This window comes from Colobus angolensis, unplaced genomic scaffold, assembly GCF_000951035.1.
Source record: "Colobus angolensis palliatus isolate OR3802 unplaced genomic scaffold, Cang.pa_1.0 Scaffold219, whole genome shotgun sequence".
NCBI lineage: Eukaryota > Metazoa > Chordata > Mammalia > Primates > Cercopithecidae > Colobus > Colobus angolensis.
In genome coordinates, this window is record NW_012115366.1 from 1,713,173 (window position 1) to 1,730,165 (window position 16,993).

Consider the following 16,993-nt stretch of genomic DNA (forward strand, 5'->3'; position numbering starts at 1 on the left):
ACTGCGTAAGACTGGGGCTTATGCAGCTCTTTTTTTTTTTTTTTTGGTGACAGTCTCATACTGTCGCCTGGGCTGGAGTGCAGTGGTGCGATCTCGGCTCACTGCAATCTCCGCCTCCTGGGTTCAAGTGATTCTCCTGCCTCAGCCTCCCAGCTGGGATTACAGGTGCCTGCCACCACACCCAGCTAATTTTTTGTATTTTTAGTAGAGATGCAGTTTCACCATGTTGGCCAGGCTGGTCTCAAACTCCTGACGTGATTCACCCGCCTCAGCCTCCCAAAGTGTTGGGATTACAGGCGTGAGCCACCGCACCAGGCCACAGCTCTGACCTTTTAATGTCACTTTCCTGGTCCCTTTTTGTGGCACTATGGTGGGATTCTTCAAGTTCTTGACTTTGGGGTCCTGTAAACTGAACCATGAGGCTGACTCTGGCAGTATTACTTTTATAAAAACTCATTATACATCACATATATTGTTTATGCACTTACCTGAGCTAAGGAAATATTCACTAAAGCACCTGACAGGGGAAATGACAGCATCATGGCTAGGCCTGCCTGTTTCAGGTTTTTGGGACTGCAATATTACTTTTGGCTTCCTATTTGGGAAGGAAAAATAATTCCAAACTTAACCCTTTCTGCCAAAGTTGCTCTTATTTCAGGAGTCAACTGACCTTCCTAGTTGTCCATTTCAACTCTACTTGTCAGAGTTGGGGAAATAACCACAGGGTAAGTGCAGGAGGTAACATTTCCCAAAGATTTCAGGGAATACTGGATAACTGTGACTGTTCCATATAGAAAACTTGGAGTATGCTGGGAAAATATGAGGAATGACTTTAGGTGTAATGACGTCTAGGGTGGTCTCCTTGATGGAACAGGTTAATTGGGCAAATGCATTCTTCTCTTGTCCTACCCACCTGGACCACTATAAGCAGCTTGCCTTCACCTGGTAGCAGCACACCTTCACGATTCAGCCTGAGAGATGAACGACTGTACAGTTTTGCATAACCAGATCCTCAAGACCTACCTATACCATCCATCCCCAGGACAGCATGCGGGAGGGCACTCATTGACATCATGCTTATTCTAGACAACTGGAAGGGGCAAAAATCCCAAGTTTCATGGTAAAACATCTATACTTGATTGGGTCCTTCAGGAAAAACTTGCCACTCACAAATTGCTGGTCCATCCTGCCTATCCCACAAAGCCTGGTGGGCCTCCTCCCATCTTGGTGAAAGCACTTACTTTTGGGTGTTCTGCTCCAAATGCATTTACCAGGTAGACCCCAAATCTACCACCCACAAGTGGAGTCTTGAACAAGACATTCTCTGGGTGGTCCAGGCTGCAGCATGATTCTGGCAACTCTGCCCCTTGAAACCCTGCAGAGCTCATTGTCTGTAGCAGATCCAAGCCCTACTAGGAACTTGAGGCAAGGATCTGAAGAGACTGGTGTTTTGAGCAAGGCCATGTCCATCAGGTTAACCATCCAGGGTTCTGTGGAGATCAGGCATTCTACCCTGGGGCATCACATGACTCTGCAACCTGGACTGGATGGGATCTGAGAGGCTACCAGCGCACCACGCTGCACTCTATATTCCATTAGAAGCAGGTGCAATGGCACTGGGTTTGAGTTAACCCTGAAGGTACCAAAAAGCTGCCTACTGGTGCCTACACCAGCAAGGTGGCTGTGGGTAGAGAATAAAAACGTGACACTTGGTTTCCAGGTGGTTCTGCATGACATAACAGCATCAGCAGTGAATGCTGAGTTCCAGCCCCATGCTGGACAGCAGTGGAATTAGCCCAAAGACAGAGCTTCGAGGTCAGCGTGTCCTCTGTCTGAACAGATGGCTTATGTCTGGATCCCGGTACAGAGGCCTTGGAAAGAATGAAACTGGAAGATGGAGAAAAGGAGGTCCAGGGAGGAGTATGTTACATAAAACCGGACTTCCTAACATGGGCCTATGTGCCACATCACCAAAGGCTTCTTCCAATGCAGGGGGCCAGATGGTCCACTCTTCACCATGAAGAAGCGGGAGGCCATGGAAGACATCATCAAACCATGTATGCCCATCAGGTCTCACTCCAGATGCCTCGCACCTAAAAGCAGGGAAGCCACTGTGCTCTGGCTAAAGTTGTTGCCAGGGGAGAAGAGCTATTATTGGCCTGAGGAGGGAGGCCAAGGTTCTCAGGAGTGCAGTGCTCTGAGGAGGGCTGGGTGCCAGGCACCACCTCTGCTTGCACCTTATTACCTGCTTTCTCACCTGCAATAAGAGTTGCCCATATACCCTAAAAGGTTTTCATTTCTTGGGGGTCCCTAGGCCTTCCCTGCAAGGTGGGAGTCATGGAGAGAAGCTGGAGTTCATGTGCATGGCAGCAAATGGAAGCTGCTCTGGTTGAGAAACATTCCTCCAGCTCATCCCAGACACTGCTTGAGGGCCTGCATCTGAACCTGGACTACGATCTATATACTCTCTTCATCTTAGGCAGTCGTGGTACCCACAGAGTTTGGTTCAAGTGCTTGCTAAGCCACACTAACCTTATAAAGTCTTGGTCAACCAGGTCTCCCCTGCCAGCAGCAATCTGCTGGGTGGCCCAAGGGCGCTGGCAATGCCAGGGCAAATGTAGTCACTGAGGCCATGGGTGGAGAGACCCATTCCTAATGGTTTCCCTGCTTTTGAGTCACACACCTGCCAATCCTAGCCTGGAATATTTAACTCTTCATGGCTTCATCACCTGTAAGGCAAAATACAACCACTTTGTGGAACCCAGAAGAAATGCGGTCTCCTCTTTGCCTTCTGGGTCTTGGATACACCAGACTCTGGCCAGCAAAGCCCAGTATAGAGCAGAGGCAGGCCCCTGGCCAGTGGTTAGCTTGTGGCTCAGGTCCTGGGTGACATCTGCTCCAGGCTAGAGCCCTAAAGCTCCAGATGAGAGATCACTACACTTTTCCTGTAAAAAGTTAAATATTTTAGGCTTTGCAATTCATATGGTCTCTGTTGCAACTACTTGTCTTTGCCACTGTAGTAAAAAGAAGTCAATGAATGGGTATGGCTGTGTTCCAACAAAACTTTATTTACAAAAACAGGAAGCAGGCACGTTTGGCCCTCAGACTGTAATTTGCCCATCACTACTCTTGATGGTACTCGGATGACCTGGCAGGCTGAGGGGGCTGTGGCCCTGTCTGACCCTCTGTGAGATGGAAACCACTCGAGGGTCTCCTGGTGTGCTGAGGCTGTACACAGGGGCAGAACAGGGCACTGTGTTTGGAAGTTTCTGACCAAGTGTTGACAGCAGAGGGCAAAACGTGAAGGCTGTGCTGGATAAGGCCGAACCGTCCTCATAAGCAGCACCAACTGCTTTATTCCAGGTCAGGGCCAACTCTTCCACCACAATACCAACATGGTCCCTCGGCGGGCACTGTCTTTACTGGGCCCCTAGGAGTCCCTGCGTTGTGACCTGACCACCAGCCCCTCTCTGGTGATGGCCCAGTTGTAGCTCTTCGGAGAGTCCAATGCTGCTTCCACCCGTGCCTCCAGGTTCTCTCGGGTGATGAAATTTTTCACCTCTTCCTATCGGGAGAGAAAAGCCCAGCTGAACAGGAGCCCCGGGCACATGCCAGCCAGCCAGCCCACCCAGCCTGCTGGCCTCTCACCCCACTGAGAAAGCAGCTCCCACTCTCCCTGGGGAAGCATGCCTGGAGCCCAGGTTCTCTTTGAGAGCCCCTCTGGCCTCCCAGTGGAGTGATATCAGGTTGCTTTGCCACATTGCTCTTTTCTCAGACACTTCAGCCATAGCCCCAAGCGCCAGCTATGAAAACCTCACGTCCGGCCGGGCGCGGTGGCTCACGCCTGTAATCCCAGCACTTTGGGAGGCCGAGGCGGGCGGATCACAAGGTCAAGAGATCGAGACCACGGTGAAACCCCGTCTCTACTAAAAATACAAAAAAAAGTTAGCCGGGCACCCTGGTGGGCGCCTGTAGTCCCAGCTACTCGGGAGGCTGAGGCAGGAGAATGGCAGGAACCCGGGAGGCGGAGCTTGCAGTGAGCCGAGATCGCGCCACCGCACTCCAGCCTGGTGGACAGAGCGAGGCTTCGTCTCAAAAAAAAAAAGAAATCTCACGTCCTGGTAGGTGAAATCCGTCCCTCAGTGGTCCCCTCTGAATCACTCTAACTCGTCCTTCCCCCTATTACTTTATTTATTTATTTATTATTTATTTGAGACGGAGTCTCACTGTCGCCCAGGATGGAATGCAGTGGCTCCATCTCGGCTCACTGCAACCGCCGCCTCCTGGGTTCAAGCGATTCTTATGCCTCAGCCTCCCGAGTAGCTGGGATTACAGGCGCACACCACGACGCCCGGCTAATTTTTCTATTTTTAGGAGAGACGGGGCTTCACCATGTTGGCCAGGCTGGACTCGAACTCTTGAACTCAAGTGATACGCCCGCTTAGGCCTCCCATAGTACTGAGATTACAGGTGTGAACCACCGCTCCTGGCCACCCTTATATTACTTTAAATCAAGCCTCATCCATTCTCACTGCATTACTCCTAAGTGGTCTCCCTGGTTTTAAGTCACACACTTGCTAATCCCAGCCTGAAATATTTAACCCTTCATGGCTTCATCACCTGTTATGCAAAATACAACCTCTTTGTGGAACGCAGGGTCCCTCCCACAGACCTGCTAAGCACCTGAACACTGTCCAATTACTCGGCTCACGTCTGGGTCTTTGCGCCTGACTGGCACACTCGCTCCTCTCCCAAAGCCTGACCTGCCAACTCTAAGTCTCTGCACATAGCCAGCGCCGGCGTCGCGGTACCCAGAATTCCCAGTCCCCCGCAAGCCGCGCACCGACTGGAGTCCCACCCTCCGGAGGCGTTGCCCACCTGCAGCTGCAGCACTTCCCGTTCCTTGCGCTGCACCCAGGCCTGCACCTCTTCGGCCTTGCGGGCCTGCTCCAACGCCTGCCGCTGCTCCTGCTCCCGTTCCTCCTGCCGCAGCCTCGCTATCCTGTGAGGGTCAAGGGGCCGAGGCTGAGCGGGGCCCGGGTTTCTCCCAGGCCGGCCAGGCCGCCCCGCGCCGCCTCCCGCCCCACGCACCGCAGGTTGTGCAGCCGCCGGTTCTCCTCCTGGTTCCAGGCCATCAGCTCGCGGTGCTCGGTGGCGTACTTCAGGGCCTTGCGCTCCGCCAGAACCCCGGCTCGGGCCTCGTACGCCTTCCTCCGCACCTCGGACACGAACTCCATCCTGGGTGCAGAGGCGGCAGGAATCGGCACCCTCTTCGCCCGCCCCCACCGTCCCCAGCGCGCGCGGACGGCCACCTCCCCCCGGCCGCACACCTGAGGGCGCGCACGGTTTGGCGGTAGTGCTGGTAACGCTCCATCAGCACGAAGAACTCCGCAGGGTCCACTGGGGGCGGCATGTTCACGCGCCCGATCTTGGATTTGGCCGGCGGGTCGTAGCGGGTCTTGCGACCGCGCGCTGGCAGCACCAGCGGGGCCCGGGGCCCACACGGGGTCCCCGCGCCCAGACGGCTCAGCGCGCGTAGCATGGCCGCGTCTCCTCACTGCGGCCGCGCTGCCGGGGCTCCACCGTGCCCCGGAAGCGGCGCGGGGCACCTTGGGACCTGTAGTCCTCGGGCTGTCCCTCACACCTCGCCCGGCCGTGTGGCCTCTGGAACCCAAGCGGCGACCCTGCGGACGTCCGCACCCAGCCCCCAGGCTCTGGCCCAGCCCTCCAGCCAGGGTTCTGGGCCATCCCTTCGTTCCTCCCGCCCGTGGGGCCGGACTCGCCTCCCTCCAGCCCCCACGCAGGGAAAGGTCTCAGCGGGGAAGAAAGGGAGGGGACGAAGGACAGAATTCGAGGCAACAACTTCGGAGAACCTCACAGTTTATTGGAGGACGGCGGGGCGGGGCTCTCGGGCTGCGGTCTGCGGAGGGAGAGGTGGCGGTCAGGCCTCAGGACACTAGTCTCGTGACCGCCGAGCTGCCACCTTCCCGGTCCTCTCCCTTCTGGTCCCCCCGTCCCCACCTGGCCTCCCAGAGCTGGACGCGCCCCCGCCTCCCCTAGAAGCCTGAGGATTCAGCGGGTGTGGGGATCTCCAGCTCCCTTGGGCATGCCCTTTTGTCTACCCTAAACAAGCCTGACGCATAGAAACCTGAGCCCGTACACATAAATCAGGCGGTAAGATTTGGCCTCATAGGAACTTACCACTTTCTTCTTTAGTTATCTTGCTCTCCTGATGCACTTTAAATATGTTTGATTTGCAAAATAGTAACCATTTCCCCACGTCTGCCTTCTGCTATGTCTTGGGGAGCTCTGCAGTCCCTGAGATGTTCCTAGTGCACATGGCAGTGACCACCTGGTCCTCTTAGCCCTGTTGTCTATTTGTGTGAGGTTGCATCCCTCACCTCTTTCCACTGGCCCAGGGTCTGTCCATTTCAAGACCGTCATTGGCTCAATTATCTCCTTCTACTCTACTAGTGACTTCAGTCTTTAACCTAAGTGTTTTATAAATTGTCTAGAATCCTCCTGGGAAATAGGAAGGATAGCAGACAGCACCCTGCTGTGTGCAGTAGCGGCACTGAGAAATGATTGGTGGTGCTGTGGCAGGGGGCATTCTCAGTGATGTTTCATTCTCCCCACCCTCCCAGCATCCAACCCTAAGCCACAATGGCCACTGATGACCAGTGGCTGGTCTTGATGCTGGGGACCTTTCATCCCACTCACCAGTAGTGTCTGTGCCAGATGTCCCTTCCTGCGAAGGGACCACCACGCCATGGTCCTGCCCTCCCAGGGCATGCTGTCTTCCAGGCGAGCCAGGGCATCACTTGGGAGGCCATAGGTAGCCTGGGCTGGGCTGCCTGCTGCAGTGCCCAGGGCCCTTCCTTAGAAGGGAACTGATGCAGTCCTCCCTACCCCGACCTCAGGCTCCAGGTGGGTGGGGGAGCCCCCGGCCATCACTTTCTTCCAATCAGGCTGGGAGACACCCACCTGGGGGCCTAAGGGCATTCTGGGGATCCTGGGCTGAGCTGAGGGCTCGCTTTCCTCCAGGGTACCAGCCATGGGACCAATGCTGAGCCTCTGAGGGTCCAGGGTGAGCAGTCAGCAGCAGCAGGAGCAGGAGGAGGCCTTGCCTGGAACTGGCCATGGCTGCTCTAATGGACAGTGTACAGCATTCAAGGAGCCTTACCTCACCCCCACATCCCACTCCCCTTCCTACAGGGCCACCTTGGAAAACTGGCATCCCGGGGCAGCTTTGGTATCTCCTTACGCCCTTCCCTCTCTGCCACGGCTCTTCATCCCAAGCACACAGGGGTCCAGATCCTAGGGGATCCTGGCCCAGCAGGGGACGATGCTCCAGGGGACCAGCCTTCTCCCTGAGCCCGGGGCACAGAGGCTACCTGCCTTGCCAACTCTGAGGGCCCTCCCACTTGTCCAAGCCCATCCATCCTTCCTTCAAGGAGTTTCCAGAAGTGGAAGAAAGTTGGAGGGGAACAGAGACCTGAATTCAGGCCAATGGATGGGAGGATAGATGGATGGTCAGGGGAGTTCTCAATATAGGGGCGTCTGGAGCACCAGTGCTAGGGAACCAGAGTGGCAGGCCTTCTGCCCTTTTCTCTGTGGCCTGCTCTCTTTCATAGTAGTTGCGGATGTGGAATGGATGTGTGGTGTTGATGGGGGCAAATGCTTCTACCCCTTATCCCTCCCATGCCAGGGACAGCAAGCACAATAGATGGTAGAGCTGTTGCGGAGAAGAGAGGAAAAAGGGGACTTCTCTGGCTTGGTTCAGGGGTGGAGGTGCTTGGGAATGGGGAAGAGGAACAGCACACCATGGACCCAGGAAAAAGCTCGATCCAGGTGTCCCAGCCCTTAGGGAAGGCTCCCCACTCACCGAGGAAGAGCTGTGGATGAGATGGCTCCTTCAGGCGGCTGCAGGACCTTAGCCTGATGGCCCCAGGATTTATAGACCAGGCAGCTCCACCCCCAGACTCCAGTGACGTCTTGAGAGGGGAGGGGGAGAAGCTTACTACCCATCCCCCTTCCCAGAGCATCCACTCCACGAGCATTCACCAGGCAGCTGCTGCCCTGAGGCCACCAACAGATGCTCCCTCCCCACCACCTTCCCAGGAGACTCCAGGCCTGGGACTCCTGCTTCTGGCTGGCCCATGTCCTGGTCTCACCTTCTTACTTCCCAGGCTGCATCTTCAAGCTCCTCATCTGGAGACCTAGAAAGCCCTCACAGCCCTCCCTGATGCCAAAAGAGAATTGCATCCTGGGCAGGAGAAATGAGGTTCCCCAACTCTCACCTCAGGGCTTTCCCTGGTAGACAGTGGAGGCCCAAGAGTAGGGAGCCTGGCAGGCTGTTCAGAGGTACAGGGGAGGCTGTGACCACTGTCCCAGAGGGCTTGTTTGCTCACTATAGAGTGGGTTGGGTAGGACAATCCACATCCACATACCTGGGAACCAGGACTGGGTCACTACAGATGGCTGGGTTTGGGTGGGGCAGTACCTACCCAGGAGTGGCTTCTCTCCTGGCGAAGAGGCGGGCCCATGAGATGGGGCCCAGCTGTTGGGCCAGTGCAGCCTCCCAGGGCCATCAGCAGCCAGTAGAATAATTTTGTTCCTCAAGGCTCTAACCCCTCCGCAGTCATGGATTTAGACACAACTAGCCTGGCTGCTGGAAGTGGGCTCTTGCCTCCCAGTCTGCGTCAGCAGCTCAGCTTTCCCTGGCCAGCCATCAGCCTCCGGGGGTCAGAGGCCTATTTACAGGGTTAATAGCCAATCTCCGCGCTTGGGCTGAACAGCATATGGGAGGGCCAGGGTCAGGCTTGGCATTGTGGTGGACAGAGTCATTAGGAGAGCTGGTGCGTCAAATCCTGTGACAAAGATGGGGAAGGGGAGGCATAATGGGCATCAGTCAGCCCTAGACACCTGGACTTCAGCAGCCAAGGCAGGATGGGCACACCTGTGAATTTCCAGACTGACTTATTAGCAGGGACCTGAAACGAATGTGTGGCCCGTATGTTCAGTTAAATTATTTTGGCTTAAATACACACTTTGTTAACCGGGTGATTTTTAGGAAAACATTTGCTTTGTGGTTTAGTGAAAATGAATCTAAGTTCAATGTACTAGTTTAGTTCTGCTTGGGGTTTACAGAACGTTTTATTCAAAGCTGGTGTTCATTTAAAAGGGGGATGGGTGCCTTTATTTATTCTGTAATTTGATTGTTTTTTCCTGAAAAATCTAAACGAGAGCTAAGCTTCCTGGGGAAAGCTCTGCTTTCCTTTTTTTTCTGGCAACATACTTAGCTTTTTAGAAATGTTTGATGTCCTTTCTAGACTAGAACTCTAGAACTCTTGTATCCCTCTCATTAGAACATAGAAAGCCATCTGTTCACCATGGGGCTCCAGTCCTCAGGATATGAAGTCACTGCAGCCCGGAGCTGCGCGTACTTAGGTGGGAAAGCAGAGGTTCAGAGGTGAATAAACACTCAGGTGCTGCAGGAGCACAGAGGGGCACAAACTGAGCAGGCGACCTGGGTGAAGGAGAGACAAGTGAGCTGGAGTCATGGACGCAGGGAGTGGCAGCGGAGGGGGGCAGCGTAAGGAACAAAATGGAAAAGGGCCAGCAGGAACTGCTGCAGATCCATGGGGCCAGAGAATGTGGGAGGGTTAGAGGAAAGGAGGGTGGGCCCCTGGGTGTGGGCAGTGGGAGGCAGGCATCTCTGAAACCCTGACATGCGACCAGGATGTGGGGGACTTGGGATTGGAGGAGAGCTGAGGGTCCACAGAGACAGACCCAGAATCCTGACCTCTGAGAGAAGAGACAGTGGAGGAGCAGCTAAAGGGTGAGGATAAGAGGCAGAGGACAGCCGGTGACACAAAGGGGAAGAGACCATGGATCCCTGGGGTTTAGCACCAAGGTGACCTTGGTGAGCAGGGATGAAAAAGAAACGTATGGGAATGAAATGAGGAAGAGGGAAGAGACAGAGTACAGGCTTTTTCACGTAGTCTCTCATAAACAGGGAAGAACTTAGGCCTGGGGTGGGAGACATGCTGTTTATGTAATTAATTAACTATTTTTATTTTTATTTTTTTTTGAGATGGAGTCTCGCTGTCACCCAGGTTGGAGTGCAGTGGTGTGATCTCGGCTCATTGCAGTTTCTGCCTCCCAGGTCCCAGCGATTCTCTTGCCTCAGCCTCCCTGGTAGCTGGCATGTGCCACCACACCCGGCTAATTTTTGTATTTTTAGTAGAGATGGTTTCACCATGTTGACCAGGCTGGAGTTCGATCTCGAACTCCAGACCTCAGGTGATCCGTCCACCTTGGCCTCCCAAAGTGCTAGGATTATAGGCATCAGCCACTGTGCCCAGCCTATTTTTCTGAGGGTCTCTTTGACCCAGGCTGAAGTGCAGTGGCATAATCACGGCTCACTGTAGCCTCCACCTCATGGGCTCAGGTGATCCTTCCACCTCAGCCTCCCAAGTAGCTGGGACTACAGGTGTGTGCCACCATGCCCGGCTGATTTGTTATTTTTTTGTAGAGACAGGGTCTTGTCATGTTGCCCAGGTTGGTCTCGAATCCTGGGCTCAAGTGATCCACCCGCCTTGGCCTCCCAAAGTGTGGGATTATAGGTGTGAGCCACTGCACCTGGCCTGTTCTTTATTTTTAATGAAAGAGACTTGAGTATTTGGGACAGGGGAACAATGAAGGAAACTGCAACCCAGGAGGGACCTGCCCAAATGAAGTGAGGTCTGAGTGTGGCAGGATGTAGGGCTTTGGGTGTGTGGTGGGTGCAGGCTGTTACTCTTCCCCTATGGAGAAACACTCCTATCCTAGGCCCCTTGGGTCACAATTGACTGGCTGTGGGAAGGGCACTGGATGAAGCGGTCACCCCTGCCCTTTCCACATGACTGTGCTGTGTGAGCCTCAGCACATTTTCCTTTTGGCCTACACTAGTTTCTGTTGGGTTCACCTCTCTTGTAAACATGCAAGCCCCAAGTAGAAAGCAAAAGAGGAGTGAAGAGGGAGGCATGAAGGGATGAGGGACACATCTACAGCTGGAGCAAGACAGGGAGCAAACAGCTGAGGTCATTCCTACCTGGAGACACTGGTTTTGCACCCAGGTGATGCCTATCCACTGGACTTCAGCAGAAAACCACTCAGGCCACGGTGGCACACGTTGCTGAAGGCCAGCCTTGACAATAGGAGGCAGCCTGCTGGGAGGCACAAAAGCGCCTGTGAACGGCCTCACCTGCACATTCACTGAGTGGCTTGCTCACCCAGTGCCTGCCCTCCTGCATCGACTTGGACTTGGCCACACAAAGCACTGAAGGGTAGCCTGCAAGGAGCCAGGGGCTGCTCCCCAAACTTGGCACCCCTCACCAGAAATTCCTCAGATTCTGTCTTTGCCTAATTTATCCATACTTCTCTTGAGACTACTGAGTTTTAAGTTTACTGCCTCTTGGGAGTTCCTTAGTTCCTACAGAACTGAATGTCTCTAATGACTCACACTCACCTCCTGTAAACTTCCAGAGGGGTCTGTTGCAGCCCTTGCCTCCTGGGTCCCTTCTGCACATCTCCTTCCTTCCCACAAACATCCTGGATATGTGGTGCACAGACAGGCTTCCCTCCTGCAGCCACTACATGTTAACTGCTTTATCTGGACTCTGAGGCCCTCTGTAATGTGGCTCCACTTTGCCTTTCCTCCTTTTCACTCATCTAAATTTCCAGCATCCCATGAGTCTGGTTCAAGTCCCACCTCCTCCAAGAAGCTCAGTAGTGCTGACCCCTAAGCATGCCTCCATGGACCAGGCTGGGGTGCCACCTCTCACTCTAGAAGCCTCTGCGGAGCCTAGGCCTGTGCTGGCTCTTCAAGAAAGGCCCTGCCTGACAGCCACAGCCACCAGTTTGCTCTCCTGCTCCTGTAGTAAGCTGCTCATGAGGCTGGGAGGCAGTGGACAGACCCATTCTCCCAACACAACAAAAGATCACACTTCCCCAGCACCCCCTGTAGTTAGGCATAGCTATGACCAGGTGAAAACCTTGTGAAGCCAATGAGTGGAATATGGGGTGGGGTATGAGTGGAAATGAAAGTGCAGATTTGGCTTCCTGTCCTTAGAAATGAAGCTGCTGGCTCTCCATGCTCTTTCCTCAGGGTGGAATGCGGACATGGCAGTGACCCAGCTTCAACCATGAGGATAAGAACAATATCCTAAGGATACTGGGTCTCTGGACAGGGCAGACTGTTATAGGAGACATAAATGAACATCCAGCTTCTTTAAGAAAAAAGTTCAACACTTTTGTCTAACATGTCACTCAAAACCAAGTTGGGATCTAAGACTCCCACCATCCTGACTTCTAGATCCGAGAAACAGTCACATTCCCAGAAATGAGGACCTGTATGAAAGAAAATGGAAGCAATTCAACACAATACATGTGGATATAAAGACTTATCCTGGACAGGGTGACACAATCCAGACAGCTTTGTAGCAAAGCACCACAGACTGGAGAGGTCAGACTGGCCTCAGCCCAAAGCTGAGTCAGCTCCACTCTCCCCTGTCCCCCTGTCCTTAAGGAGACTCAGTGAGGACCTGGCCACCTACCATAGGGAGGGAGGCTGGCCAGGACCACTAAACCAAAGATGTGCTGGCAATGAAAGGAGGGTCCTGGAGATCACCTAAGAACTGGAGAGGCTGTGTTTGGTGGATAGGAGGAGTTGGGGGACTGTGGCCTCTCTCAGATTGCTCAGAGAGAACAGCAACAGCAGGGCCATGAACAGCCGAGGAGAGCCCCAGCCTGTATGGCTGCCCCACCCCCAGACAAAGGGAGAGACATTTCCTCAGGGAGTCAAAGCTTTTATTACCTGATAGTCCCTAGTGTGGTGCCAGAGATACCGCTCTGGTCCTATTACTCCCATGATATAGGTGGTGGGGACAGGGGAGGGGACCAGGGAGAGAGGGGAGGGATATTTACAGTGCATGGTGGTATGGGGACGACCACTTTCCTCTAGAGCTCTGAGTACTTTGTGCTTTTTTTCTTAGTTGGTGCTGAGCTACCTGGAATGGATTTTGTTTTTATCTTCTTTAGGGAAAGATGTATTAACCAAAGCACAATCCAGCCCAATTTCCCGGCTGAGGATTTCACGATATCAGTCCAAACATCACACTATTTAATTCCCCAATAAAACATTGGAAAAAGGACTATCAGTGCTAACACATTTACATATAAAATTTCCACCTAATAGGTAATAGAAGCCTATGTACCAATTTCTAAAACAGTTATAAGATATATACACAATTTGGGGTATATTAACAAAACAGAATATTACAAAATATTAAAGGCAATCCTCCTGGTCCACGGATGCTTGTTGCCGCTTACTTGAAGTTGGCATAATCTGAGAATGCATCAATATATTCCTGCACCACCTTGTAGCAGAACTCATACTGTTCCTGGAGAGTGAAAGATAGGGAAAAAGCCAGGGTTACTGAAGAACACACAGTACCTGTAATTCCTAACAGACTCATTTTTTTTTTTTTCGAAGATGGAAAATCAAGAGGAACTGAATGTTTTTGAACTTTCACCTGAGCTCTGATCTGCCTGCCAGAGTTCTGACAGCATTCCCCTTCTGGGCTGAATGCAGCAGACCTTCTACAAGCAGAGCTGACCAGAGCTGACCCAGGCCCTACAGAGGTCAGACATGCATGTGCTGGGCTGGGAGACGGTGCAGCTGAGCATGGCCCACACTTACCATGGCTGCCAGGCTAGCATGCACCCTGGCTCTCAGAACCTTGTCTCCCAAACCTACTAACATTCACTTTTCTTTACTCCTCAAACATTTCTAGCTCCATGGGATTCAGGAAAACCTCTGTGGATGTGTGGCTTGTTAAAAGTCAGACCTCTTAACAGGGAGCCCAAGCCCAAAGGCAGGTACTCCTCCTGGATCTTCCTTACCCACAGAGAAGTGCAGATGAGCCCTGTGGGGCACCCAGACACCCCCTTCTAACCTGGCCCATCCTCTGGCAACAGAGGCCATGTTCCCATTGCTGCCATCCTGCCTCCCAACGTGCTTCCTGTGTATTTGGGGCACCTTGGGAGGGGAAGGGCAGGTCTGTGTTTAGACAGTCTTCTGACTCCTGGGTGGGCCCCTCTGAAGAGCCTCCTCCCTGGGCTGGCCTTGACGGAGAAGGGCTGCAGGTGGTGTGGTGGCAGGGACAAATATGTGGGCAGCATACCAGTGTCTGGACCATGTGTGGCCTCTGTAGCCGTAGGCTCTTGACAGTCTGGAAGACATCCAAAATCCCCTCTGCTTTCACACGCTCCAGGACGGTGCTCAGGGCACAGAAGGTCCCCGTCCTTCCTGCTCCAGCGCTGCAACAGAGCAGACACATTTACCACACCTGCCATGGCCCTCTGTGCAAGGGGGTGAGTGACAGTGGTAAGTGGTAGACAAAGAGGTGGGGGCAGGCAGCCGGTGCTCGCCTTTGCCCTGCGGGCCCCCACCCAGGCTGGCGGGGTTCTGGGTCGGGAGGCAGTGTACCCTGTGCCCTTCCTGCATGGCCCCATGTATTGTGGAGGGACTCACCTGTTGGACCATGGGGGATGACCTTCACTCATACCCCACCGGCACGGAGCCATTGCTGTCCACCTGTACATGCTGGCCTGAGTTGTCCTGACCTGCCGTTCGCTCAGGTTAGAACTAGCTCTAGTCCTGTCTTTCCCTTTCCCTGACAAACCCCACTCCCTACACTGGTGTGTATCTGCTGATTTCTTTCCATGTCTCTCACTTTCTTCCTAAATCCCAGGAATCCAGACTCTGACCTTGACGCTATCCCCCTATTCAATGTCATCAGTTGATTCACTCACCAGACACTGAGTACCTACACTGAGGCAGGGACTGTGGGGTTTAGCAATGTCCCTAGACAAGATGTGTGTTAAGAGAAGGGAAAAAAGGAGTGGGAGTTCTAGGCAGGGTACTCAGAGAAGGCTTGGACAAAGCCCTGTGGCTGCCTGGGAAATTGGCATCTCAGGCCCACGGCAGGTGTGTGCCCAGGGTGCTGAAGGCCATGCAGTTCATGAAAGAAGAAAGGAGAGTGGTGGGGGTGGGGTCAGAGCCAGCCCGTGGTACACACTATCCTCTGCCGGCCCTGGCCAGGGAGCCCTCAGAACATGTTGGGCCTTGTAAGCTGTTGTTAGGATTCTAAGTAAAGGAGTGCATTTTTTCTAAAATGCAATCTCCAGCAACATGCCCCAAACAAAATTCAACTTTTCCCCTCAAACAAGCCTCTTTACTGTCTTTCTTCTGCTGGTCACACCAATCCAGGCTCAAACCTGGGAGACACCCTTGACTCTTCTTCTCTTTCACCCTCTGTTCTTAGTCTTGTTCATTTTTCCTCAATGTACAGACAGGGCAAGCCATACCTACAGTCCACTGTTTTTAAAATAATTGCCCTGTTCTTTTTTCCTGTGCTTCTTAAGGAGGCCAGGCCCTAACCTCACATAGCACAACTGGGGTCTCCACTGCCAGTCTCCCTTGCTGCTCTCCTGCCCACTATCCGAACATTAGTCCTCTAGCACTTATTGTGCCAAGTTCAAGCTCCAAGGTCCTCTCTTAGCATCCAATCCTGTCTTGGCATCAATCTCGACTACCATGTGCTCACCAATATCTTGCTCTTGTGTGGCTTTCTTCAGTCTGACCCATGGTCACCAGCTTCCTCTGTTTCCCCCCCCTTGCTTTCTCTCTCCCCCTGAGGGCAAGGGTGAGCCATACCTGCAGTGCACGGTGATGGGGTGGTTCCCTGACTGCTGCTGCTGCTTCTGCACGGCAGCGATAATGCTGATCATGCCCTTTCCGTCACTGGGGATGCCCACTTCAGGCCAGCCATGGAAGTGGAACTGCCGGATCTGCCGGCTCTTATTCTCCTTTGGAAGAAAGGGGATCAGGGAGGCAGGGGTAACCCTGCTTTTCCTGGGGGGCAGAGTCCACCCACCACCCATCTTACCCTGGTGTTGGTGACCAGGAGGTCTCGGACGGTGTAGCTCTCACATTCCTCCTCCTTCTTCAGTTCCACTGTAATATCTCCATAGGACACCAGTCCATCGGATGGCCAGTACTGGGCACACTTCTCCTGGAGGGACAAGTTGGAGAGGTGAGGGGCTCAGAGTACCACATGTATAGAAGCAGCACTGCCCACGAGCAGCCTGACCCCTCTCAGTACAGCCACCTCTTACGCTGACACACTTCGTCCCCAAGGTATTGAAAACTTGCAGGATCATTATATCACATCATTCCAATTAGCTTCCAATCCTCACCAGAGACTCAATAGACACTGACAGGGTCTGTAAAGAACTCTGACTACAGGCTCACAGAGTATCCAATACTTGGTGGCTGGAGGGAGAGAAGGAGTGAAAATCTTTGTTCCAATTCCTTTCTTTTTCTCCCATGGGGTGTTTTCATAGTTAACCCTGCTTACATCTGCCAGACTGCTAATTCAGAAAATCAGAACCAATTCACATTCCCAGACAGCCACGGGCTTCACCACCGCCCAGGCCACAGTATCCTTTCTCCCTTTTACCTTTATCTCTTTGATCTGCAAGGTACCTTCAAGTTGCTAGCACTCGCCTTTCTGTCCTTGCTAGTGAGCAGGAGGTGGTCTACTGTCTGTCTTTGCTTGCACCTGGCTCACTTCCCTCTACAGCTCCTTGTGGGAGTGGCTGCGTCTCTTTTCATTTCTGTATTCCCCACACCTTGCACAATGCCTGGCACATGGTAGGCTCTCAGTATCTGGTAAATGAATTTGTTCAATGTCTGCAGAACAAGCCAAGGCATAAATACATAAATATAACATCACACAGTTATGCTGCCCATTTCTTTAGAGAATTTTGGGGTAAGATCTGAGATTCTTCACTACTGGCAATTGAAAATTCTCAACCATACATATAATGTCATTGAAAGATATGGGAAAAAATTAAGTAGAAAAAGAAGTTGTGAATAGTCTCA

General features: G+C 53.1%; 3 protein-coding genes across 10 annotated transcripts in view; all 3 read right to left on the minus strand.

Annotated features, from left to right (window-relative positions):
- Window positions 1-3,044: 3,044 nt before the first annotated feature.
- On the minus strand, window positions 3,045-5,666 carry MRPS26 (mitochondrial ribosomal protein S26). 3 transcript variants are annotated; one of them, XM_011943328.1, is made up of 4 exons: window positions 5,331-5,666; window positions 5,092-5,238; window positions 4,879-5,002; window positions 3,045-3,565 (listed from the first exon to the last, which is right to left on the minus strand). In XM_011943328.1, exons 1-4 carry the CDS (start codon window positions 5,540-5,542, stop codon window positions 3,431-3,433), a joined length of 618 nt encoding a protein of 205 aa, XP_011798718.1. In that variant the 5' UTR covers window positions 5,543-5,666; the 3' UTR covers window positions 3,045-3,430. The 3 variants fall into 3 exon arrangements, with proteins under 3 accessions (XP_011798718.1, XP_011798717.1, XP_011798716.1); XM_011943327.1 differs by having other exon boundaries at window positions 5,088-5,238; window positions 5,331-5,576; XM_011943326.1 differs by lacking the exon at window positions 3,045-3,565 and having other exon boundaries at window positions 4,256-5,002; window positions 5,331-5,576.
- Window positions 5,667-5,865: 199 nt separating this feature from the next.
- GNRH2 (gonadotropin-releasing hormone 2) lies at window positions 5,866-7,923 on the minus strand. 4 transcript variants are annotated; one of them, XM_011943333.1, is made up of 4 exons: window positions 7,886-7,923; window positions 6,985-7,148; window positions 6,721-6,854; window positions 5,866-5,920 (listed from the first exon to the last, which is right to left on the minus strand). In XM_011943333.1, the coding sequence occupies exons 2-4, from the start codon at window positions 7,139-7,141 to the stop codon at window positions 5,882-5,884; spliced, it is 330 nt and encodes a 109-aa protein (XP_011798723.1). In that variant the 5' UTR covers window positions 7,142-7,148; window positions 7,886-7,923; the 3' UTR covers window positions 5,866-5,881. The 4 variants fall into 4 exon arrangements, with proteins under 4 accessions (XP_011798723.1, XP_011798722.1, XP_011798719.1 ...); XM_011943332.1 differs by having other exon boundaries at window positions 6,721-6,857; XM_011943329.1 differs by having other exon boundaries at window positions 6,721-6,878.
- A 4,507-nt stretch (window positions 7,924-12,430) lies between these two features.
- PTPRA (protein tyrosine phosphatase, receptor type, A) overlaps window positions 12,431-16,993 on the minus strand; it is a 170,957-nt gene continuing 166,394 nt past the window's right edge. For all 3 annotated transcript variants that reach the window (XM_011943339.1, XM_011943338.1, XM_011943340.1), the window contains 4 exons: window positions 15,996-16,121; window positions 15,764-15,915; window positions 14,229-14,364; window positions 12,431-13,445 (listed from right to left, as the gene is read on the minus strand). In XM_011943339.1, coding sequence (XP_011798729.1) covers window positions 13,371-13,445; window positions 14,229-14,364; window positions 15,764-15,915; window positions 15,996-16,121 — 489 coding nt within the window. In that variant the 3' untranslated portion in view covers window positions 12,431-13,370. The remainder of the gene's footprint in view (window positions 13,446-14,228; window positions 14,365-15,763; window positions 15,916-15,995; window positions 16,122-16,993) is intronic.